Source organism: Salarias fasciatus, chromosome 2 (assembly GCF_902148845.1).
Source record: "Salarias fasciatus chromosome 2, fSalaFa1.1, whole genome shotgun sequence".
NCBI lineage: Eukaryota > Metazoa > Chordata > Actinopteri > Blenniiformes > Blenniidae > Salarias > Salarias fasciatus.
In genome coordinates this window covers 19,713,332-19,739,929 of record NC_043746.1, presented here as the reverse complement: position 1 = coordinate 19,739,929, position 26,598 = coordinate 19,713,332, and the positions used below count along the sequence as shown (strand labels likewise).

Genomic DNA, 26,598 nt, shown 5'->3' with positions numbered 1-26,598 from the left:
AATTAAAGTAGCATGAAGATAATACTCCCAATAACACGCAAATGCTGCCTACCCAGCCTATCTGAGGTGATTGCATGGTCTCAATGGAGGCAGTGTTGTTTGATTTTGTTCTCCTGTGCAGACTTCGGTTGTACAGTTTTCATTGCTGCAGCCTTGCCACTTTGGTTTCAAGGACTAATTATTACTGCCATTATTTTCTGCTGGCGTACCTAGTGACTTTAACAAAGGAAGATAGATAGAAAAGAAATTTATTCAACCACAGAAGGACAGGATCTCATTTAATGGGGTTATAGTAGAGATGGAACATTAATTGTTGGTCGCTTTAAAATGTTTCTTCTTGCCACCGAAACAATTTGACTGTAAATAACCTACTTAAAAAGCCAAAGTTTTTGAAGTACAGATGCTTTGATACACTCTTATTAGATTTTGTTATTTTGAGATGCAAATTGTTTCAACTGTTTGATCATGAGGTGAGTCACAGGATTTCAAATCATTCACTTTCTGTTTACAGACTGAATTAATGTTATGCAATTACAAAAAAAAGAGAATAATAAAATAAATTCAATGAACATATGGGATCATCAACAGTAAGATTAAAACAAATCCACATCATGTTGCTTTCATGGCTACTTATTGTTTAATATTATTTTTCTTTGCCTTATTTCATGTAGGAGGACATGAACCTGAACGAGGATCGCAAAGCCCCTCTGCGTGGAAAGGACCTGAGCACCAAGCGTGAGATGGTGGTCCAGTACATCTCAGCCACTGCCAAATCTGTAAGTGGCACAGTTTGCTCGAATATCTTCCAGTCGTTGCTTATAATTGTTGTGAGGATGCTTAAATATCACGGCAGTTCCTTCGACAGTTCAGAACAAATGTAACCCGACGCTCCGCTTTGAGGCTTGCTTTGTCATCCTTCTTGCACTCTCTCTCACTCCTCCTTGCCTTTCCACACGCCACATGCTTGAGAGCCACATCTTTGATTGCAAGTTTGATTAATTTCTTCATTTTTTTTTTTACCCCATTGTGCCACAATCTACTGGATTTAAACACTCACTCACTCACTCACTCAATGCTAGGTGGATGGTCGGCGCTCGTCCAATCATGTGCTTGCATAAAATGTTGGTCTGTGTTTGTGCATGTGGATTCATGTTGCGGGGGTCAGTGTCTTTCTTTGTTGTGTTGTAAGGCTCATCTCAATCAATCCCGTGTTCCAGATGCGGTGATCATGTTCAGCATTTAGCGGAGTTTTTTTGTTTGTGCTCAATGCTTAGCAAAAAATTTTATGTTATTGATTCGTAGCTTTATATTTATAGCCATAAAAAAACATATTTTATATGGATACATTAAAAGAGCTTCTGTCTTCATATTTTGCTTTAGGCAACTTATTGGAGATGAGAGACTCGTCAGTTTGGAGAAAAAAAAAAAAACCCAAACCAAAACAACCCCCCCCACCCCACCCACACACACACACACACACACACACACACAAAAAAAAAGCAGCCGTGATCAGTGTCCTCATTGTTTCCTGAGCCTGGTAGCTCTCTCTTGACATCATCATTTATTACCTTCCTCATTGTTATGGTAATTAACTGGCATTATTGATAATGATGATTATCCGAGATGATTGAATTCCTCACAGGGCCCATTATGCTTTTTGAGCACTGATATTTTATTCAAATGAATAACATAATCCGCGCAGTCAAAGGACAGAGGACAAAATGTAATGTCTGTCAGCCCCCCTGCTATCATTTTTAATAGGATTGAAGAAAGGCGATGGTCGGGCGTCAGCGATGATGTACCCTTGCAGATTCACAGACGTGTGCGTACAGTTACACTGTAGAACAGCTGTACTTCCACACAGTATGTCATGTTCCAGTAATACATAAAAAAAAAAAAATACACAACTTACACCAACTTAGAGACAGCAGTGTGACACAGCAAGCAAATCTCCCTCATACTGAGAGACATTATACTATTCCTGTAACTACGAGAGGGAGACAGGAGCAGGCCATTTATTTCACTCTCTTGGAGAATATGGAGGCTGCTGTGCTGACAGCAGTTGTTTTGCAGGTCTCAATATATGTTTTACCGAGGCAAAGAAATAAACTGAAACAGCCGATCCTGAAGCGTTAACGAACCACGCTCACGTGTAGGAGATAGGTTGTTTACTTTTCACATTCTTTGCCAGATTCCCCTCCTTCAGGCACATGACAGTATAGGACTTCCTCATTTCTTCATGTTTCTTTTTTTAATCATGGAAAAATGATGATAAATGGAATACATGTTAGAATAGTGTTGATATTGAATACTAATAGAAGAGGTGTTGCTTTTTTTCTGTCTAACCGTGATCTACAGTGGTGCTCAAAAGTGTAAAAGCAGTTTTTCACATGAATCTATTCCAGACATTGTCGAGATTTTAACACTACATGTATCTCAGTGAGGTCCCTGTTTCGGGTTAATGAAATGATAATTGAATGCAGCCTTAAACAAAATTAACACCCCGTCTTTCTCTGAGACTCTCATATGTGAAAGGAGAATAAATGTATTAAGAGAAGATTCAAGTTCGATCTCTGCAGCCTGGAGCTTCGGCAAATGTTACACAACCCGCCTGAAAGTGTTCTCAGGCTCAATATTCCCTTGAATAGTGTGTTTTCTGGTTTCTGTAGCATAAGCACTCATTGCTGTGAGAACTCTTGTGTGTCCAGACTACATAATTGTCTGTGCGCAAACTGCGCATATACCTCCCAAATAATACGACAAACATAAATTGGATTGAGTCAGGCAGGTTTTGTGTCAAGTCACTCGTGTCTTTGTTTATGCATGTAAAAGCCTGCATATGTCATGAGGGGCTAATGCTGCTTGTTGGTGCTGAGGAGCATGTGTTGTTGTTGACATGAAAAAAATGTGTTGGATTGGAAACGTTCTTTGTGGGAGAGGTGCATTTTGGACATGTTGGAGTTTCTCTGTCTTCACTCTCAATGTAACCAAGTCTTTTTCTACCAGTGATCTGCCTTCATTGTGGGATTGCAGTGTTGGTGAAGGTCTGAAAGTGTTTTTCCTTCATGTTTGTCCTTTCCAAGATGGTATTTAACAGGTTCTGACAGGCGAGATAATGACTCGTTCCGAAGTACCCGGCTTTAAATGTATGTTATATTGTAAACAATTACACAGAAGTGGGATTTTCAGGATGGCCTCCAGCTCTCACTCTCATACTAGCACTCCGATTTGTTTATTCAGATCTAAATAACTCTCTTCCCTTTCTAAACTACAGCAGCTGCAGAGCATTCAGGCTCAGAATTATTTGCAACTGAAAGTTTAATACTCCAAATTGAGGCTGAACAAGATTTATTTCTTAGTGTTGTCTGGCCTTTTTTTTTTTTCCTCTGCTGTCTGCTCAGTTAAACATATGCTTTGATTTTCCACAAAAAAACAAAAACATTCCCTTTTTATTTACAAGGTACGCTTTTCTCGTACTGTGTGCATATTAATTATTTACGCATGATGACATACCATTTACCATTTTTAAACAGTTGACAGGCCTAGAATGATTTCTCATATGAGAGAAAACTCATTATTACTTTGTTTACACTTGTAAAATATGTCTTTCAAAGGAAAGTCAAAGCTATTTTCTTCCCTTCCTTCCGTGCCTCGCGAGCTGCTACCCCTCTACCAGTCTGTCGCACGGCAAGATTAAGAACACTCCCGTTCTCTACCAGGGTGCCTCAGCAGGAGTCTAGCAAATTACCCCCAACACAAAATAGGATGTGTTTTCACAGGAGAATTCTACATTGACCGTGTTCATTTGAATATGAGATGTGTTTCAGTGCAATCCGACTCTGCTTTTGCAGGAGTGTGTCGTCTTGCAGGCGTCCTTGACCATCGGCTTTGCATGAACAGTTGCCTTTCTTTTATCACCTCATTTCTTCTTTTTTATCCTCTATGTAAATGTGCGCCAGCATTATTAAAAACTGCTGAAATTTCCCCTTTATACTAATAAACCTCCGCATATCTCTCAGATTTACTTTGAGGAGCAACAGAGGCTATTTTCCTTGTTCAACATTCAAATGTGCTTTATCTCATGCTAGAAGGGTGCCATGGAGGGGTCTTAGAATGGGGGGGGGGGAATCATCCAGTTACTATCCCACCTTTATTAAAACATCAGTTTGTTTGATGTGAATACCAGTGTGCCACCTTATTCTTTTTTATAGCTTTTACATTTGCTCGGATCATTCAAGCCCTCGGGGATCATACTGATGTGTGTTGATGTAATTAAATGTTTCCCCATTATGTAAAAGGGCAGTGATAATCGTATTTCAATTGAGGGGTAATCTATAAAGCTGACCCCTGTGGATTTCCCTCTCTTGACATTATGGTATAGATGCTCAATTTCTGCTCTCACGAGGTAAATAAAAGATCTTAATAGTACTTTTGGTGAGAATAAGGTGGAACATAGTATTTGAAGCATAGCATAAAAACTGAACTGTTCCCTCTTAAGCTCCTCCCAGACTGCTGTATGAGCACTCTAAAGATAGTGTCTGTAGTTTTGGCTGTGCTGCTGTAAAAGAAACATTATTATATTCCATGTTTTTGAATCAAACGTCTGTGGAGAATGTCTCCCTCCTGAGTTTTGTCAGTGTGGCGCGTCTTTCCTGCAGCGTTTAGACGACACGTTCACCAGTCTCAAACTATAACATGCTGCATTTACTTGGGAGCAGGTAAGATGGGGATACATGGCATGATTAAAAAGTAGTATTTTAGCGATCAGGTGGTATAAAGCAGACTTTATGGCTGTTATAAACTCTCAGTAGAGTGGTGGAGATGGGGAATCAAGCTTTAAATGGCCACAGAGTTTTAGAGTGACAGTAAAAGAAATGGAAAGGGAGAGCTTTACCACCTTCTTTTTCCTCAAACTCAACTGCAAAGAGGTAAAAAAAAAAAAAAACAGCATGGAGTTCAGTGTGGCTTGTAACTTCCTGCAATCAAAATGCATCTCCTCTGAAAAACATGTCGCAGAGAAAGAAGAGCTCAGCCACAGATTAGAATATATTTACTCTGCTGACAGACACCCTCCTACTGTGAAACAAGCCCCACAGTTGCAGTAATGAAAATCACTTCTGCTACCTGCCACTATTGACAGATAACAAGGTTAAACTCCGAGAATCGTGCTGACTGCATGAGTTCAAGGTAGCTCTGCCACACAAATTTGACACCTGAAGCCCAACGTTAATGGCAGCAGATTGATTTCGGTCCAGAGAGACACTCTGCAGCCTCTTTGCCCACTCTGGCCACTGTTTCACTCGGGGAATGAATCATTGAATCCATACCAGTCCGTCACAAGGACAATCATATTTCACTCTTTCAATCATTTAACTAATCCCTCGTGTGGAAATCAGCTTGTCCAAACATGTTCAGTCATCATTTCCGCTGCTCGTGCCACAGTTTGTGTACACGCTTCTCAAGGTAATTTGTTGATCTTGATGTTTGGGTGCTTTTGTGTCTTATCGAGAGTTTGTAATTGGGGGCAAAATTGCAGCTGCCAAACACAGACAGTATCTTCAGCATGTGATCACAGTTATATGTTCCTATGTGAAAAATGTAGTCGTATAGTATGTGCTATAATTGTGTGAATATTGTGTTGATTGTCTTGCCAGTTGCGCTAATGCCTCAACGTTTAATGGAGAGCATTCTCTGGCCTACTAATGATTGTGCTGTTTGTGTCTTTTTGCACATTAACCTTCTCCGCTGATCGCTGCATGCAGATAACTGGGAGCAAAGTTGCGGTAAGTATCCCATTATTTATTTGGCTTCTGAATCCTGTTACTTCTGTGTATCTGTCCTCTTCCAGCCTGTGCACACACGTACACAAACACACATGCACAAACACACGCACAAACTCATATTGCTTTGGAAAGAAGTTAAAGAGCACTATTTGAAATCTTCAGGTGAGGTCATTTTAATAGTTTTATTTGTATTTTTATCTCTGACATTGTTAAAGTGCCTCTTCCTCGCACTTTGCTGCGCGGAAGTTGTATCGCGCTCAGATGAAGGATTTCAAAATCACACGTGCCGAAAATTCCTGCGATGGCTTTTGTTGGCTTTGGCTGTTTTTCCTCTGAAAATAAATTGCGGTGTAACATCTATTAGCATTTGAATATTGTATTCCCAACAAAGAGCGAGAGCTTTTTCACAAATTCTCATAATCTTCAGTCTAATCTGTTCGTGAGAGCGACGGTGCATCGCAGGGAATTTAATGGTGCTTATTTTTGTCTATGAGACAAAATGCACACGGAGAATGTATATCACTCCAAAAGACATTGAGCACACACACACACACACACACACACACACACACACACACACACACACACACGCACCAGAGAACCATATTACACCAATAATTTATCTGCCTTGAGCAGATATATTGGTAGAGATTAATTTAGTGGAAGTATTCATGGTGATATATTTGAATTTGCTGTCAGCAGCTCACTGAGTTTAAGAGAGAAAAAAATTATAGCAGTTTTTTTTTTTTTTTTTTTTTAACCGAATTATTCTCGCTTTTTTCTAAATATCATTCTACTAAGCTTGGTTTGCAGAAGGTTGAAACAGTGTACTTGTTTGATGTTATGACCTGATTGGAATTACGTCTTAACTTCCATTCACCGTAATGTGACAATTGCTTTTTCCCTCCCACGCAGTATCACCTTGTTGACTTCTCCGAGAACATTTAGAGATTTTCTCAAGATTCTGGAAGAGAAAAAAAAAAGAAACCTTTGTATTGGTTTGGCAAGTGGTGAATTGTTGCTTTAAATGGTGTTTCGTTGCCTTTTGAGAGCTCTTGTAAGGATTAAGAGGACTGTAAAGCTCAACAGAAACAGAGACAAGGTAAAGCTGCGCACTGTGACTTGGCCTCTGCTCTGTCCATGCTCTCAGACAAACCTCACTCTTTGAGGCATTTCACTGAGACGTTTTGTATCGATTGCATTTTCTGCTTCTTTGTGGAAGTGTTCTTTTGTGCTTGGTTATCTTAAAGGGAAGACTGGGTTTTTTTTTCACTTTGGCCTGTGTGGACTTGGATGGAGTAGCTCTCAATCAGCAGCAGTGACTACATTGTGTTCAGTCTGTGGCATGTGGCAAAATTAGGCCAGCTCTTGACATGATTACTCACCTGAAATTTAGAGACTTAGTTGCAGAAGTTCTGCCAACCAGTAAAAAGAAAAAAGAAAGTTCCAGTGTGATTCCTTGAAATTTGACCTTGCATCTGCAACCTTTGTTTCAATCCCGCTGCAGTAGTCCTCCTGATATAACATCCTGAAAGCTATAAGCTGTCATTCTCAACAGCCTCTCTGAAAACAAGGAGAAGCATTTAGCCTGGTTAGCCGATCACGGGCTACGGTTAGCTCCCTGCTTTGCTGGCATATTCCCATTTTCACGCTGTCAGCGTGCATCGGTGGGACACAGTGCTCTCAGATGTGCTGGGAGGAAAGTGTCGGTTAGAATTGTCTATCGGGGGAAAAAGCAACTGGAACTCCTCTGTCTGAGGCATGAAATCTCTCTGGCACTTTTCCCTCGCTCGGTGCAGAAAGAGATGGGAATAGAGGGCTGTGTGAATTGGCTTTAATCCACTCTGACCATTGTGTAAATGTACAACACTGCGGAGTCTCATCTGCTCCCTCAACCTCCTTAATCAAGACGAACTAAAATATGAGGAACACATACATCTCCAGCTGCATGCCTGCAGATGAAGTTCAACAGTTCAGGTGGTTTCGACATTTCCCCTTTATGCAGTGTGCCGCAGCAGCTTACTCATCGCCACAATGGCTTTATAGCATCGGCCTCTGTTAAAAAAACAAAAAGAAAAAAAAAAAACCCCCGCCTGATTTAAGTCACAAGTCAAAGGCCATATTGTAACAATCCATCAATGGCTCCTGCAGCGTTGTGTGAAAGTAGACTTCCGTTCTGTCTCCCTGCATTGCCAATGACAGGCTCTGCTACTCAGGCGCTTCTGAGACTGCGAGCGAAAGAGCTTTTCTGATCAGGGGTTTAAACCCCCCCCAAAACAAACAGTCTTTAGATCAATATATATGTGACTGGACAGATGACCGTATATTTCCGTGGAAACGTGCCGGCCAGCTTGGAGACGTCAGGTGGTCGCGGTTAATGTGGCTGTGTAAACAAGCACCGAACATCCCTCAGTATTGTAGTGAGAACGAGGATTAGACCAAGCAGCAACCGGTGCCTGACCTGAAACTAAAGGTCATTTGAGGTCATGTCTGCTGCACTGCAGCAGACTGGCTTCGTTCTTTACAACCATAAGTGTTTTTTTTTTTAAATGCATGTCTAAGGACGTATCTAATACTAACCTCTTTATCGTAGCGTATGGCTGCTGCAATACAGTATTCAAATGCTAGGTGACACTTAAGTAATGGTTGGAATTATGTTTTGAAAAAAGAAATGACCTGAGAAATGTAGCATAGATTTGTCATAGAAAATAGCTCAGATCGACTGCAAGGTCATCAATGCCAGTCCGACAAAGAGCTCTCTCTATGGCTTCTCATCTATACATCTGTCTGTTATACCTTATCTGAGGAAGAGTAGAAGTGCTGGAGACCAAGCAGGGTTTGTTCGGTTCAGCTTGACAGAAAGATTTTTTTTATTATTATTATTATATATGTGTGTTTTACATTGAATGAGCCTTGTACCCCGATTAAGCTTAATATGATGGAAATCAGCATAATGTGCCTTTGCCTTCTACCCAACTTTTGTTTAAACTAAATAATCCCAAATGACACATTCTCTTCTCTCTTAAGCCTGAAATCAAGCAATATTTTGTCATTGTGGAGTGGGGGCAAAAAAAGAAGAAGCAACAAACAAAAAAAAAACCTCAACCTTTATTTAACACGTGTTTTCCCAATTTGATAATATCTTTGCTCAGAATTTGTTTTGCTTCACGAGCTGAATTTGGTTGAGTGGATATGAGTTGTGCTACCTGTGCCCATGTTTTACGAGGAGTTTTTTTAGAAAATCAGTAAACGAATAGTTACCCTCAGAACAGAATAGAAGACTTCACAACATCCAGATGGGAAACAAGGGACACAGGAAAAGATAGGGAGAAAAAAAAAGGATATGAGGCAGACATCTGGCTCCTCTTTAGCTCCAATCAAGTGCTCGTTCACTGTGCCAGGAGTGCTTGCGAAGGACCTTTAGGAAAAAAAAAAAAAAAAAGGAAAAGAAATATGGCGAGCCTGAAAGGAAATCAAGGCGCCCTCCCTCCTTCATTCCCCTCTTTACCTTTTAAAACCACATGCCTCAAAAGACTTTTTGTTTCAAGCAAGCTATTAAACTGGGTGCCGAGGGTTGAGCAGATTTGATGTGGCACATGTCCTTGGTGCTTTAAAAGAACGGCAATGAAAAATTAATCAATAGCGTGTGCCTCCCATGCCCTGAGCCAGTGTTCACCATAGAGTCTATTTTAAATTAAGATCAAGGAAACATGTTCTGGAGGGGACTGTTTGAATAAGATGTTTCTTTGATTGGCTGAAAGCATATTTTAGAGTTCATCTGACTGACATAAAAAGTTGTGTGGGAGTGAGATGAGGAAGGATTTATTTGACAAACTACTGCTGTGAAGAGTATCAGCAAATCGGGAGTCTGCTGTCATTTCTAATGGATATTGAATATTTGCTGCCTCATTGACTCAAATTGTTTTATAATAATTAGATTCATTTTTTTTTTCCAGCTTTGCTTTATTGGATAGCTGAAGAGCACGGTTATGTGTTGGAGAGTACCTTTATGCTCCTGCTGGTGGAATACTTAACAACACCGTTCAACAAATTCCCACAAGTGAACTCACATCATGCCAATTTTAAAGTGCCTTCATTGACTTCCTGTCAGTTTTATAGTTCATTTTTAAATCCTTGTTTTAACTTTTAAAGCGTCACTGAGTTACACATCTTTTACAGACCTGCTCAGTATCTGGGGCTGTCAATGCGGAGGGAGCCGGCCGTGCCCTGCGCTCCTTTTCAAATGAATGGAGACGAGGTGGCACGGGCAAAAATTATTAATCACCTGCTGTTATCGCTCTGTCTTATTGATTTGAACCACCACCACCACCACAAGTTCGGAGTTTCTTCTACTTTTCTGTCTTGTTATGAGTTTGAACAGTTTTAATCTTTTATATTTTAAATTCCTATTTTTTTTCTTTCTTTCTGGAGAGCAATATGCATTCAAAAAATGCTTCGCAGGAAAATCTTTATTTACTTGGCTACAGATAATTTAACAATATCTTTATGCACAATCAATAAATAACACACTTGATGATAATATTCATGGTACATGTTGGAAAGTTTTTCTTTCATTTAAATTTAAAGTATATTTGAGAAGGACTTTGTGTGCTCACAGTGGTTATTTTTGTTGTCTGGTATTTCCGGCCAATCCGGGTCAGGCTAGAGGTTCACCTGTGATTTAACTTTGAAGTGAGATCTCTTTTTCATAAGGTCCTTGTCCTCAGACAAATATGTGAAAGCTTATTGACTGATGGAAGCATGAGTTGATATCTCCCGCGAAGATGAACACAATGGATGAGAATTGACAGTTTGATGGCAGGACTAAATTTAAAGTTATGTATGGGCTTTGATTTTGTTTTTTATTACCTTAATGAAGGGAATAAAGATGACTTGAGTTAAAAGAAAAAACTACACAGCAGAATTTGAACTAATAATGATTAAAATGAACAAATAAAATGCAGCTGAAAAGCAGAAAAACTATTACCGTGATAAAGATGGCAGCGTTTTTTCAGAAACAATATCTGTTTACGCCAAAACGTCTAAAACCCTGAAAACAAAGTAGTTAGCATGCCAGGCCACTAGTGGGTGCTGTTGGTTATGTTTGTAGTGATGTGTGCCAGGAACAGTGTGCTCTAATCATTAAGAATGGGGAGTACAAACACACCCATATTTTAAAAAGTTGTGTTATTTCATTTCATTTCATTTCAGCTTTATTCTGGACACAAGGTCCAATATAGACACACATTGTAAGAAACGAAGAAACAATAAAAACAGGAAAAATACAAACACATTTAAGAGGTCCCATTAAAGAGACAGCTGTACCAGTGCTTCCACATCCCAGACTGATAGCGAATGGCACTGCAGCCAATGTTCACCAGTGATAAGATAATGACATTCAATGAGTTATTCAGTCTACCAATAAAATTATACATAAGCTTTCGCAGTGTGGCTTGCAACGTGTTAATTCGAGCTGTAACAAACATCTCGCTCGCACTGGTCCATCTTGGCCTCCTAAGAAGCACACGTAAAGCGTTGTTAGAGGCCACCTGTAGTCTTTGCAGTGTTCCTTTTTTGTACTTAGTCCAAAGGTGAGCTGTGTACAGTGGTGTGATGTATGATTTAAACAACACAATTGTCACTTTATCAGTGCAAGAACCGAGTCTTCGCGCCAGAAAGTTTGCCTGAGCAAATAATGTTCTACATGGTCTGTTTATATCGTCATCATCAGACAAGTCATCTGTTAATATATGTCCAAGGTGTTTTGCTTTGCTCGTTATTTTAAGCACAGCCTTTGACAAATAAAAGTCAGGAAACTTTGCATTTTTATCCTCTCTGATTCTACAAATCATAATCATACTTTTCATTGCATTGTATTTAATGGTAGGCTGCATACCACAGTGAGAACAAATATTAAGTAGCTGTTAGATTGAGTCGGAGTGTTTTCTAGAAAAATGCATGGTTCTGAGCACTGCTGTTGTGTAAGCGAACACCAAAAACACAATGGAATTTTTCCATTTTAACTTGAAAAGGTTCACGTCTTACAACATAAACTATATGTTTTTTTTCCCCATTTCTGTTTTTCGGCAGATTCAAGTTATACTCAGGCGCAACTTATAGTGTTAAAAAAAATACGATAATCAAACCATGCATGGTATGGCCCTTTTCATCTGCATGGTAAGGTTGACCTTGTGAGTGCTATAATAATGACTGATGTGGTTGTGGTTAGCACCACTTGCCTGCAGAGTTTGCATGTTTCCCCCCGTGTCCAAGTGTGGGTTTTTCTCCCAGGGACGAAGGTTTCCTTCTACAGTCTCAAAGCATGAGGTTCAGGTTAACTGGCATCTTTAAATTGCCCGAAGGTGTGCGTGTGAGCGCGTGTGGTTATCTGTCTCTCTTGGTTTGGCCTGTGATGGACTGGTGACCTGTCCAGGTTGAACTCTGCCTTCACCCTCAGTTGGCTGGGATCAGCTCCAGGCTGAGGCGGACTGGTGGATGAGTAAAAAAGTTGCTGTTTCTTTGTGACTCTTAAAATAAGAAATTACAACCCTCATTTCCACTTTCAGTGTATTATGGAGGATTACTGACATTTCTGGTAATATATTTTGTTATGTGGATGACTTGCACTTTCCCAAATGAATTCAGTGCATTTCCAAACTCAGATATTATTGGATTTATGTTTTTCTCATCACAGTTTTGTTCTGCAAGCACACATTTTCGATATGTTAATGTATACTTGGGAGCTCGCTTTACGTCGATATAAAGAAAATGCAAAGTGAGTTATAGCCCATACAGTTCAATGTTTACATGATGAGAACAATTCATGAACAACACATCAGGTCAAATCAAGTCAAAATGACTGCCTGAAGTGGTTGACTCATAGACATCCGCAGACGGTTCGCGTCCTCCCTGCCGATGCTCTTTAAGGCCCCCGGTGCAGCCATCCCCACCTTGTACTTGTTGTGTGGGTCTCTCTGCCTTTAATCTGGTCTTGAGTGAGCAGAATTTATTGCTCAGACTGAAATGAGATGACTGACTGAGCTGACTGAAGATATTCCTCCCCTTCACCTGACAAAAAAGAAAGAAAAGCAAGCCTTGGTTGCTTTGGCAGTATGTTTGGGTTCGTTGGCCTGCTGAATGATGAAATGTTTCCTGGTGAGTTTTGAGGCATTTGGCTGAATCTGAAAGGTCCTGCATTCATCCTTTTGCTCTGGTTTGCAGTGAAATCATCAATAAATATCAGTGGGCCAGTTCCACAACCTGCTGTGTTTTTCCAGGTCACAACAGAAACTACTCATGTTTAACAGATGATGTGCTATTCTCTGTGTCATGACCTATTGCTTTAGTTCCCACGTGTTGTTTATCTCCTCATTTTGGGATGGCCTGCTCTTTGTTTTATCTGTCTATAGACCGATGTGTCAAAACTGAAACGTCCTTTTCTACTGGACTCTGAAGCTTACCTGAGTCTCTCAGGGTGAATGTGTGTAAAATATTAGTACACTAAATATTGGTGCTCCAATATTAGCTTTAGCACACCAGCTATCTTTAATAGCTTAACTTTAACTCTTTTTTAACTTCATTATTCTTCTCTTAAGAAACACCGTCTCTTCTTTTCCTCACAGTGATAGAGAGCGCTTCAGTAAGTCTCGGAGACCGTGAGCCACACGTGAGCTTATCTTCATAAAATGTTGTTAGATAAACGCACAGATGCCCAAAAGCATTTAATCAAGTGTGCAATTACTTTTCTAGCTTTGCTGTTGGGAGAGTATGTGTTGATATTTTAATATTTCCCACATGTTTTGTTTCAATATTGTCACAAGCCGGTTCATAATAAATCTGAGACCTAGCACTTTGAAATCCAGTTGAAACACAGAAAACATATTTAACTGTGAAAATGATAGAGATATAGACGGCTAAAGTGATGTGTAGTATCGATGAATTAGCAAAATTGCGATTAATATTTAACAGAAATTGATCAGTTATATCTTTTGCATTGCAGTTGTCACATAATGTTGAACATCCCAGCCTGCATGTTATTTATCATATAAAGTTCCTTTATTTTTTTTTTCACTGAATGGCTTGTCTCCAGGCATTTGTGGTTGGATTGACCTTTGTGGGTTGTGGAAGAAGCAAGGTTTAGCTGTGACAGAGGGGTGGGCTGTGTGGGTGGGATTAAGTCAACAACATCTCCCACTGTGGATGAGAAAAGAGGTTACTTTTTTTTTTTTTTTTTTTTTTTAAGCAGCAGTTGTCTTTTTTTGTTTTCCATTTCTGTATTTGTATGATTTCTCTTTCTCTTCTTGCTCTCTTCTAGGCTTCCTTCCTTCTTCTCTCACGCATCTTTTTTTCATGTAACATATGTCTTTTCAAAGGCAGAAACAATCATTCCTCTTCAATCAGAAGAGGAGAGCAGGATCTAGTTATTTTGAAGGGAACATGAAAGGCTGGTCACAGTATGCTGATATTGGATTGAACAGTGGCAATGGTAGTGCGTTATAGTGTCTTTGTATTTGTGTGTCTGCGTGCGTGCGTGCGTGTGGTAAGTACTTCTGTTTTTCTCCATGCACTTCCAGTAGACTTGGATATTACAGCTTGGATTTAGATATTGCGCAGGAGGGACAGACACTGAGTATTTTAGTCTCGGGCACAGAGGGAAAAAATAGGATTCTTAGTTCTCTTGATTGCATATCTGTGAATTTTATGTTCTGTATGCACATCCCTACACCAGTGATGGAGCTTGTGAATACTGGCTATGCTCTCAGTTGTACATCTCTCCCCCACAGCTCTGTCACACACTCAACAGCACTGTCGGCATGCTCAGCTCGGCGGGAGGCTCCTGCAGGGCCGCATTAGGCTCCATAAACTTTATAGCATATTTTTACATCCCGCCTCTCTGTATGCATCCACCATCACATCCCATCGCATCTGCTTTAACTGTTCACACAGCTGTGAAATTTTGTGTTTCCCCATGTTTTATGGTTGCTTGCTCCTCCAGTCACTCCCGATTTCTTTATTTGCTTCTTTAGCTTTTCGATATCCTCTACATCTGTGTATATTTAGTAAGTTATTTGCTTTGGTTGATGGAGTGAGCGTTTTTTTCTTCTTCTTTTTCTTTTTTATTCAGTGCGATCTCTGTGAAATGTGAGCTCTGTCGGAGTATGTCAAGATTTGCATGGAGAATACTCGCAAAGGCTGATGTGATAATGTGCTCCTGCTCGTAACCTTGCCACCGCCTTGTGTATTCTTACCCATTCTAAATGCAGACTTGACACCGACTTGCATTTCAATGTAAGGATCGCATACATTCTGCTGATCTGTAATATCACCATTTTGCTACTGCGTGGGTTAGGTCAAACAGAAACAAGCAGCCAGCTGTTGACAAGGACCCTCGGCTGCGGCGCAATAAAAACAACAAAAGTTTGAGTAGATGTCGTATATTTAGAGCCGCATTGACAACTTGGAATAATCTGCTCTCCGCTTGCAGTAAGCCCAACCAAGACCTGTGGGAACAACTTCCAGCTCCCCCATCCAGTCCACTCAGCACAACCCAGTGCTAACAAGCCACACACTCTGCCTATGAGATACTGTGCTTTCATAGCACTGTCATACTTGGACGCACAAGAGTAAAGCCACATAATCGCCTCATCAACAGCCAGGTTCCCCCTGATTCCCTCGACAGCTCTGTGCTGTAATGATTGGTGACATGATCAAGGCCAGATCACTTGCTGTGTTGTTGTCGGGCTTGCAGTTTCTTTCCTGAGGACGCTCGAGAGAGAGGAATCTTATTGTTTAAAAAAGGGCAACATTTGATCACCGAGTTAGCTGTTTACCTGCAGCATGTGGTGGATATAACACCTTTTACTGCTTCTCCGCAAAATGAGTTAATGAGAGTAAGTGTGCTCGATATAAAGACACCGTTTGTTGTTGCTTACTTAAAAGTTAGTTGGTAAATCATAGCTCAGCTGTGACAAAGAATGAGCGTCTTATCCTGAGTGAGTTGGCAATACTTCTTAACTTGTGCATGCTGGCTGCTTTCTGCATTCTTAAACTGGCAAGCTGGTCACACAGTTGAGCAAATGATTTGGTTTTCTTCTTTGTCTGCCTTCGATCGTGCACAGCCTACATTTTCTACTTTCCAGTGAAGGAGAATAGCAGTACCGAGATAGTTATTTATGAGTGTTTCACGGCACTGCTCTTTACGTTGGAGCGTTGGAGTGGCTAATCAAGTCTGATCAGGGTCTGCCTCTATTCAGGCACATGGCAACAGCTGCAGTTCTCCAGCCAGCCTTGTAGTACTGAAGGCCAGCACTTGGTGGCAGTGGGTGCCCATTCAATTGTCCGTTGGGTTGGTGCACTACATAGGGGCTGAAAAGCCACATTGTTGCTATGGAATTGACCTAATGGGTTTCTCTCAGTCCATGTAAAAGACCCGCTATGGTGTGCCACTAATGCAATTTGTTAGACGTCTGATCTTTAAAGGTAAGAATTAGTGTGAAATGGCTCAACGGCATTCAAATTGGTCTGTCTTTTCTAATCAATACTCTCACCTTCCTATGGCGGATGAAAGAGGGGAAAAAAAAGAGGCTGGATTTGTCATTATTATCATTCTCATACACAGTCATAAAAGTGAGAGAGGCTTTAACTTTGGCCAGCCTCTACTGTGTCACCTTCACTTTTATTCTCTTTAATGTGCTCTTGTCGAATCTGGAAGCCTTACCTGCAATGAACTGTACCTGTTGTAGTGACCACAGTTTGGATTACCTGTTTGAATTATTCATGAGACCGGCTTCATACTGACGAACCGATGGAGCCCCGTACCAAGACCACGTCAGTAGTGTTAACAGAAGCACACCGTCCATCCCTGTGGTTGTTTCTGTGTATCCCTTTATGCATTATGCGGACTCACTGACACCACATCACCATCTTATTCTTTTCCTGGATTCCGTTGTTTTTTTTTTCCCCTCTGAGGTATGGACATCATATTTCATCTCTCTCTTGAACAAACCGGTCTACGCGAAGCGTACCTGCCTACGAACACCCACTCAGCTCCTGACAAAACACAGCACCGTGGTCAAGTGCGACTCTCCATGGTGGCTCAGCTGGTCCTCTAGCACAGACCACGGTGGCCGAGGGAGCCTTAACCGTAGCCCATTGCTTCTCCACACCATGCCGCGCTCACTTTTTCGACTCCTTCCACCTTGTCATTCGGCTCAGGTGCCCCTCACTAACATACCTCATCAATCTTTAATGCACAGCCATATGGCGGACTTGTTTTTCTTCAGGTACTCCGCCAAATAAATGTGAGTAAAACAGAGCAAAAAGATATCATCCCTGCAGGTATTTTCAAACGTGTTGGAAAGGCTTTGGACTCCATCAATTCTTAGTCACATTGTTTGCGGCGCTTCCGTCGAATGGGGCCAATTACTTGATATTGGCTGGAGGCTGATTTGATGGCAGATGTATAGTGTTACAAATAGCGATGTCCTTGATGTCGGCCATAGACGCAGCATGCGAGGTGACATCCAATCATGTTGAGATGGCTGACCTCTCTCTTTATGTCCACAGTGGTCTTGAGGAATAATCTTTCCTAATGCCGATTGGCTGAATGTCTTCTTCACACCTGGGAGGACTGGCCTCGAATCAGAAAGTCTGCAACTGGATGTCATAAAAACACAGGACCTTACAATGCAGATCCCTGATGTGTATAATTACACAGTCATTTAATAAGACAAGCAGCAAATTCAGTGTCATGTGTGAGGTGTTTTTCTTCTTTCCTGTCAAGATTTCCCATGTTAGCTTTCAGTTGGCTGTCTCTGCTGCCGACGGGTGTTGTTTGCTAGATTGTTTGTGTGTCACCTCACATGTCTCTGTGTGAGGAGGAGGAATTTGCCACCACAAAAGAATGAAATTGAGAGGGAAAAAGTTCCTTCCAAGCCCTGCAACTAGAACAAAAGAGCAGGAGGAAAAAAAAAAATCTTGATGTTATTATCCCAGCAACATCTTCTGAGCTTCTGATATAAATGAACTAAAGGTTCTAAAATTGTCATTTGAATTATGCCTTTCATCTCCCCATGGTTTTTAGAGAAGCAGTTCAGCTCAAGTCTCTAGTGAATGTTTTTTTCTTCCCCTGTTTGCATTTCTGAACAAGCGCCATAACTGTAATGAATTCTATTATTTTAAAACCAATTACTGTTAGTTGGAAGCTTTTTCACCGCCACTGTCGTGCTCTCTGAGGAATAGTGCTGTTGCAGTGTCGACTGCACTCAAACCCTGATGTTGTTTCTTCCCATTTCCCTAACCACCCATACTAATGTGGCTTTTCTAGTGTATACAGTATCTTCTTCATACACTGTAAGAGGCACACTAAGCAAATATAATGGAATCGGTGCAGTGATGGATTTTGGTTCAAATTTATTGAAATTATTTGAATAGCGTAGAAGTCATTGCAGAGCAAAAAAAAAAAAATCTGAACGTGAATTAAAAAAAAAGTTTTTCAGCAACTGCTTTCCTTGTATGCTATTTTTTATTCATATGGTATTTCCGTCATTATTCAAACAAAAAACCATGGGTATTTTAGTTTCTACAAAATGCTGCATGAGAAATCTGAAGGTTTTTTCAGTGTAGTGATGGATTCAGTTAGAGCAATTTGCTACACCTCCCAAAAAAACGACATACAACCAGCACTTCTGCTGATATAAAGTCTCCATGAAGGAAAATAAATGCAAGAATTACTTTATTCTGATCCATTACTATTTAAGAATAAAAATGATTTTCCAGTAGGTTTTTTATTAAGTCATGGTTTTCGAAAATGAACCGAGACTGATCCACTGGCCAGTTTTCAAGTAGAATTTCCAAGTAGAATTGTAACATAAAACCTTTTAATAGTAAAAGTAAATGTTATTCATATTTTTTTTTTTTTGTGATAATTGAGCAAGGTTAAGACCCAAAACTGAAACCACAGATGACAACAATGCTGGCAGAGATTAGTAGTGCAGTGAAGTCCAGCTAGAGAAACGGCCTTAGTGTCAATCCCTGATGTTAGGATGTGTTTGTGAAAACAAGGTGCAGAAGTTTTTTTTCCCCTGAAATCGGAAGAAGAAACAGTGACTGGAATGATTTGAAAATTTTTATGAAAGAAACTTGTTTAGAATTTGTAAAACGTGCATCCAATCAGCATAAATTATTTTTACAATAAATAAAAGAAAATCCAATAAAAATGTTGGTTATTTATGTACAAACCCTTTGAGAACAAATGATTTCATATATCTTCTAACTACATATTGTTTCCGACTGAAATGAACTTGATGCCACTGCTTTACATTTAAGTTTTTGTTGGAGCAGTTTACAGAACTAGATTTGATAATTGCAGTAATGTTTTCATTTTTTCAGTTCAGCGTTAACAATTAAAGAACCATTTTGTCCCCCAATTTATAAATGTAGGCAAATTTATATTTAAACGGTGCTATTGCTGAAGAAAAAACTGAAAACTCTACATGAATAAATGCAAGACTGAAAGTATTTTTTTTTTAATTACTTTTTAGGGTTAAGTAGTATTTGCCATTTTTAATTTCTGCAAGAATTTTATTAATTTAGATAATTTATATTGTCTCTAATTATTATAGTAGGTGCATGCTTTAAAACAGCTCAAACGTCTACAAATATACTATCATGGATCTCAAACTTTATTCACTTTAAAAAAACTATCACTGTTTTTACAAAAGTAAGACACTTTATTGTATAAAGATACACTGGTAAGCACAGTAGTGTACATACATCCAGCACAGAGCTGGATTACAAAGATTAAAAATTCTGAAAGGTCTTTCATCCTTTCCATTTTCCTTATTATATGTAATTAATGCTTTGGAGTCCAACAATGGAGTATCATTTAAACTCATGTGAGACCACACAGCTTTCTTTGTTCATAGTAATTATATTTATTCGTGATCACCCAAGTCTTGTACAGACACTTTTACAGGGACTATTAAGAAGTTCCTTTTTGACGCTGCTCTCTATTATTTTCTGTTCCATGCATAAGACTAATTGGATCCCGCTTCCATGCATAGGCAGTGTTTGGAGGGGGATCTTTTTGTTCGCTTTTTTATTTGTCCTCTAATAGAGCCACTTACATCCAGCCACTTGAATCACCAGCGTGCTACTTGGAAGTTGTGGCAAACTTTACAAAACTGCACAGAATATTTATTCTCCACCTGCAGTCAGTATGCATTTTGTTCCTGTGCGCGTGTACACACACACACACGCACACTAAAAACAAGAACGAAAAAAAAAGAAGATGTATTAGACACGTTCGCTCATTAAAAGCCAGCAACTCATTCTGCAGCAGAGATTGATTTATAGCTTATTTAATAAGCTGAAAGGTTACCTCAAAACAGATTTTCTCCATAATTGACCAATTTAGTGCCGCTCGATAAGCATTCATGTCAAGCTGAGATTTTGAGGTATGCCTGCCTCCCACTCCCATGCTTTCTCTCTCATGCATTACCACTGATATTACAATGCCGTGATTAGTTATCAGAGGAGATATGCAATATTCAACATGTTGTTTTTTGGATGTTAACCGGGTGGGGTCCAAACCTGGGCACGATGGCTGCAACATTAGTTAGCCTCGGCGAATGTTCCCCTAATTACCTCACTTTGCCCAGCAGCTGTCTGCTATTAGGGTCCTTTGTTCCAGATGTTATCTCATTAGAATAGCATTGATCATCCTAATGACTCTGCGAGAGATTATTGGTCCACATTAGCGTGACCTGCTTGCCCCCCCTCCTTCCCTGAGGTCAAACCACAATAGCTCCATCCATCCATATGCTCGGCTGACAGTTTAAGTATTGTGGCTCTTTCCTTTTGCCATTGCAACTTGTATATGGAATGCCAGCAAACGGGAAGGCGGCCATAACTCAGAGCGGCGTTGCATGGTAGTTGTAAGGAGTGCAATTTGTGGACATTAAGGCCATTTTTAGTGTTTGTCAGTGGGCTAATGCTTAGTGTACACAGTTTCCTATCTGTGAATTGACCCCCATGTCTTTGCACAAAATGGCTTTTCTTTACAAATGGGCGGAGTGGGTTTAAACTGCATGTTTCTGTTTGCCTCATATTGCGTTTCAGTTTGAGAGAGTGAAGGCTATTAGTTTTTCTCCCAGTTACCTTGCCTGTGAAAGCAAGGCTTTTCTGGAGCAAGGATGTCCGCTATTGTGCTCCGACATTCAAAACGTCTAACAGAAGTGCAATACAATGTATTCACTGGTGATATCGAGTGGTCCCATTCATATTGTCCTGCGGACTCTCATTTTATGCATGTGTGTTTATATGAGTGGTTGTGCCTCTTAGTGAGGTGGTTTGTCTTTTTTTTTTTTTTTGGTGGATGTTGGTGTTGATGCTGCGATGGGAAGCGAGGGAGCATTTGATTCTTGATGCCACGCTTTGGTGTTGGTCTGGAGTTTTTTTTTCCTTCTTCCAGTGGGCAGACTGGGGTTTACCAGGGCATCACTGACAGCTATAAAGCAAGCAGTTCCTTCCCTTGCCACAACAAGCACAGGGCATTGAAGTACACAGAAATCTGTGCTTTTCATCCCTTTGTTTCCTCCTTTCTGCCAGTTTTGAAGCTGGCCATCTGAGAATTCTGCGAAGCCATTGAGGGATTTTACACCCAGATGGGGCAAAGAGGAAGACAGTTGGAAAGAGGTGGATGGGGAAGTGGATGGTTTTATGTATCTGAAAAAAGTGAGGAAGAGAGGATAGAAAGGAAGGAGTCTCTGAGGTGAGGTGATGGAGAAGCGAGTTCACGACAGGGAGAAGCGATCTGCCTAATTACACTCTCCAGCTTGTCTCTTCCTCTGAGTAGTCAGCAGTGTAAGTAATCCTGACTTGACCAGTTCCCGCAGACCGTGGACTGAAGCTGCCACGATGCGCCTCTGTGGTCAGCTAATTTCCAAAATAACTCTTAGGATGCTTCTTCGCCTCCACCCCCCGCTGCATGGTCACCTATTGTATTAACTTGGCGCCTCTGTTTTATACTTCAGACTCAGATGTGCTGTAAAACAATCGCGCTTAATTGCATCCATCTCAGTGGTTCAGTCTTCAAGTTTTCAGGCTCCACGGCCTAATGAAAACGGTGAGGCATCAGTTTAATTATAATGTACTCGCTTCTTATCGAGGAGAGATTGTTTTTATTTGGAGCCCTAATGAATTTCTCATCAGTTTGTTATTAACATTGTGCTATCTGGGGCTCAAGTGGGGAAGCAGCCAATTACATGGCTTTGTTCTCCCTGATGGACAAGAAATTGTGCCTCCGATGAGAGGAAAAATAACTTGTGAAACGGCGATGGGAATAAACAGTGCGGGATCTTCACGCCATCTGCAGCCTGATTGTCTTGTGCCTTACGTGAAAATGAGTGTGTGCTCGGACCTTTCTGCCGCTGCCGGCCAGGTGTGTTTTTCTTGTAACAACCGGCTCGTCAGTAGATCAAATTTCTGCAGAGCGATGATGGCTGGCAGCTGCATTAATGGCTTAATTTACGGAGAGAGGCATCGGAGTAACACTGCCAATGTTATGGACGGACTGCAGAGTCAGCTGGATGTATCAGGACACGTTTTTACAGTCTTTGTCTCTCGTGCCAGTTTTAAGCTCGGACTTGCCTTGCCTCGGGTGAAAATTAGTGCCGAGAGTTCAAACACTGGAGTGAGGGCATGTAGCGATGATTTGACACTCTTACCTTTGACCCCGGAAGCACATGGCACTAACGTCTGAGCCCAAAAACACATTTGGAAGCAATCCAATGGAATATGAAGGGAGCACAATGATGTGTGTGGCCTTGTTATTTGCCTTTGTTCACAAAACACTTCCCTAGTTTATTGCATTTTACGGTTGACGGACTTGATCACTAGTATTATAGCTTTGTAAATGGGAGTCAATAAATTACCCTCTGATTAAAGACGATGCCCTCACTTTAGGTGTGAGAGCCATTCGCCATGCATGGTTAGCATGAATCTTTTGTGTGTACTAGTTTAATCACTATAATTCCTCTTTCATTTTCGTTCCCTTCGTCTCCATCACTCTCTGACTTGTCTCCGACAGTTGAACACGACCAAAACATTTTAATAGGGAGTTCTGGAAAGCATTTCTTTTAGTAGGGATTGGGGAGTCACATGCATTTAAATGAGTCTTTTATTTCACGACAGATCTTCAGGTTTAAAAAGGGCGAAAAAAAAAGGCATTTTGACATGTTGAGCATGTTGCTTCATACAAGAGAGAAAAGGTTTTGTTCCCCTTAGACCTTTTGTACTTGGATTTCCTGATTTTATTACATTTAAAGGGACTGATTAAAATGTTTTATAAATACCTGAACAACAGAATACAAATGAAAGGACCCTTTTAAAAAACACTTTCTGAGAAAAAAAATTTGAAGTATTTTTTTTCTTTTCAAATTTGCTTCACATAAACCAGTAAAATAATATAACACTGTTTTTTCAAAACACATTCATATGTTAAAACAGATATTAGAAAAGCAGGGATTTTCAAATCGTTGAACCTTTTTACTTTAGTAAATTGAACATGCATATTTTTATGAATTTTCATCAAACAATGCAGTGAAATTTACAATTTTGTGGGAAAATTGCAAACAGTTTAAACCACAAAACACTTCACAAAGTTGTCTTCTGAAAAGTTGCTTAATCTACGCCTTTTATTATTCTTTTATTTTATTCATAAATGTATTTCCTCTCAGAAAACATGAAGTGGAGTTTTGGGTTTTGGAAAAAAAAAACCCGAGGATGTGGTAAATAACAAGACAGATGGTTCAGGTCTGTTGACAGAAGCTTCATGCATGGCAACTAGGGGGGAGAATCGTACTGCAATTGTGCTGACCCTATGCTCTGGGAAAATACTGATGAGAACCTCCCACTACAACAACCACACACACACACACACACACACACACATCCACTTCCCCTGCCCACTGGTTTGTTTCATGCATCTTCAAACCTCAGTCACACTGATTGATACACTATGGAATAGCCTCAAGCTTCATTTTCACATTAAAAAAAAAAAAGAAAAGAAAAAAACATACCAGAGTGTTAAAGCTCAGAAGACTTGGTGGCTGTTATGGGGCTCAGGAATCACAAGCTATGTAAAATAATTATCTGCTGCCCTGCTGTCCCGTTCCCTGTGTTCATTAATGGATGTGAAAATCAAATATCAGAGCTAAATTTAAATCCTTGATTTTTTTTTTTTTTTCTTTTTTGAAGCAGACATCATTTATTGAGTACTTCAGGGTCTCATCTGAGATATGCTTTAACTCAGTGAAGGCTGCGTAAACACTCCGAGACTAAGCCTGCTGTGTACGATGGCATTTGTGTGACTTCTGGTCAATTACCGAAGATAATCATCAGTCTGGAGGTTTTTCAGCCTCTGTAGCTTTCAAGTAAGTTTTGACACTTTGACAGACTGATTGTACTCCGTTCTGTTTTCTCGATGTCTCCAACAGCACAGAGTGTTGGTGTTCAGTACAGGCGCCCGGCGTTAGTGGAGACTTCGCTCTCAGGTTGAGGTCCGACCCCCTCTGTCTGGATTAGCCCCACTGCTGGAGGAGGACGAGTGGAGGGAGTCGGGAGGATAATGAGGGCATGGGGTGGGCCCGGGGGCAACCAGCACGTCCCAGCTCTGTGGGCCTGCCTGTTATGCTGGGCCTTTTAACTCTCGAATGTTGCATCACCAAGCCACGTGCTCGTACGTACGCGTGTAAACCAACATCGGTCCCAGCAATGGAAGTACCTGTGGTTCCAGGAGCCGTCGCGAAAACTTGAGGGAGCCGTGTGATGATGGAGCATATTTCATTAAGGGACATCTGCTTGACCCTTAATGAAACCACCCAAAACACTGATTGTAGTCCTGAGTCGGCGCTCTAATGAGAAACGAGCTCATTTGAGTTTTGTGCCAGACAATGATACCTTAAAGAAATTAAGCTTATCATGTCTTGAGTGGTGCATTTCTCCAGCACCTTGGAGAGCAATAAATTCAAGCATGTGAGCGCTGAAAGCTTTCTCGTCTCCTTTACAACAGCCTGTCTTCTCTAATAGATTTGGCTCAGTCTCGTTGAAAGGGTCACACATACACTTTATCAAATCAAAACTCCCTCGTCGTTTTCCCGCTTCATCTCCTCGTACCTTGACTCGGTGCCTGTGAAAAGATAGCTGCGAACAGCTCGTCTACACAAAAAGGGATGAGTAACGAATAAATGGGCTGTTTATTTATGTTCGGTCTTGGAAAGCTTAACAACAAAGAAATTATAATGGGCATCACTAAGAGTATAGTGTAATGGTGGAGAAACATCGATAAGTACATTATAACTGTCTGGGCAACATCCATTCATATGTAACGTACATTCATTAAATATGGCTTAAACAACATTATATTTGTATGGATTGCTTCCATATTATTTTATGCAACATTTCAGTGGTAAATTATATAATTTCTGACAACTATAAAGTTAAAAAAAATACAAATAATGAAGACAAATGATTAAAATATTATTTTCTGTTTGAAAACATTATGATAACCTGAAATCAAATGAGGCCCAACAAATTAAGTGGAAAAAATACAGAAGAAGAGGTTGTAATTTATACTTAATTAGAATTGTAGTGCAAAGGTATTCACATAAATGAAAAAATTAGATGATGATAAAATTACTTGATTTCTGCTTGTAATAAATGTTGTCTGTACTTTGTGTGCTATTTGTTCTGCTCCAATTACCAGCTATTGTTGTTTTGCAAATAAACATTTACTAAAATAAACAAAAAAGTACATATTTCAGATCAAACCATCTTTCGAACAAATGCTCAGGTGTTATTTCTTTTTCTTTTTTTTAGATGACTTGTTAACAGTTCCAACAAAGAATAATTTCCCTCCAAACTTTGCGATTAATTTGATTAAATGAACTGACCCAAATAGGTTAAATGATTCAATATTTCACAAAGATGAAAGGCTGGAGCAGTCGGTGAAATAAATGCACTTTTTGTGTCTGAGAACTTTGCTTTTCCCTCCTTCCTCACATATTAATCATCTCACACACCCCCAGATTTATCTTCACCACCTCTAGGTTGTGCCTCTGCATGTAGATCAGTCTTCCTTTTAATATTTTAAATACATGTTTCTCGTACTACTGCAGTAATTTTCCCTAAGTGGGGATTTGAATGCAAGACTTTTACCTGCAGTGAGTCTGTTGACGATTGGGTTTATTTTTCTTAAACTTTCTGTGTTGCCTGCCACTGAATGTACCTTTAATGGCAGTTTTCTCCAAGCATGGAAGGTAGCTATTTGAGAGGCGGCCTGAATCTGGGAAGGTGGTGTTAATACCCCCAGAGATAATGTGTTTAAAGACGTTAAATTACACCCAATTTAATGATTGTTTTAAATCGTACAATTAGGATCAAAGGCTGCTGTAAACTGGCTTTTGGCCATAACGTGATTGGTGCTCAATCAGGTTGAAAGGCATTAATGCATCTGCAGCTGAACGGCAGCACCAGTGACTCCTATCAAAAGAGCTGTCAGACATAAGTGAGACACAAGATAGCTTAGTTTGCACTCTCAAATTGTTGATAAGTGGCAGCGTCATGATTGAACCTCCAGGTGTGGTGAGCGACGGTGGAAATTCATTAAGCGGGAGCCAAAGGTCTGAGCGTGCGAGTCGTCTGCGCGTCGCCCCGCTGCGGCTGGTGATGCGGTGACACATGTCAGAGGACAGATTGATGCTCCGTATAAGTGCTGTTATAAGGCACGGCGCGAGCACAGGGGTGTTTGTTCTCA

At 40.3% G+C, this 26,598-nt stretch overlaps 1 protein-coding gene across 5 annotated transcripts in view; it reads left to right on the top strand.

Annotated features, from left to right (window-relative positions):
* diaph2 (diaphanous-related formin 2) overlaps nt 1-26,598 on the top strand; it is a 372,939-nt gene that overhangs the window by 21,514 nt on the left and 324,827 nt on the right. For 4 of the 5 annotated variants that reach the window (XM_030103500.1, XM_030103505.1, XM_030103488.1 and 1 more), the window contains 2 exons: nt 672-776; nt 5,763-5,783. In XM_030103500.1, coding sequence (XP_029959360.1) covers nt 672-776; nt 5,763-5,783 — 126 coding nt within the window. The remainder of the gene's footprint in view (nt 1-671; nt 777-5,762; nt 5,784-26,598) is intronic. The other variant, XM_030103494.1, reaches the window with a different exon arrangement.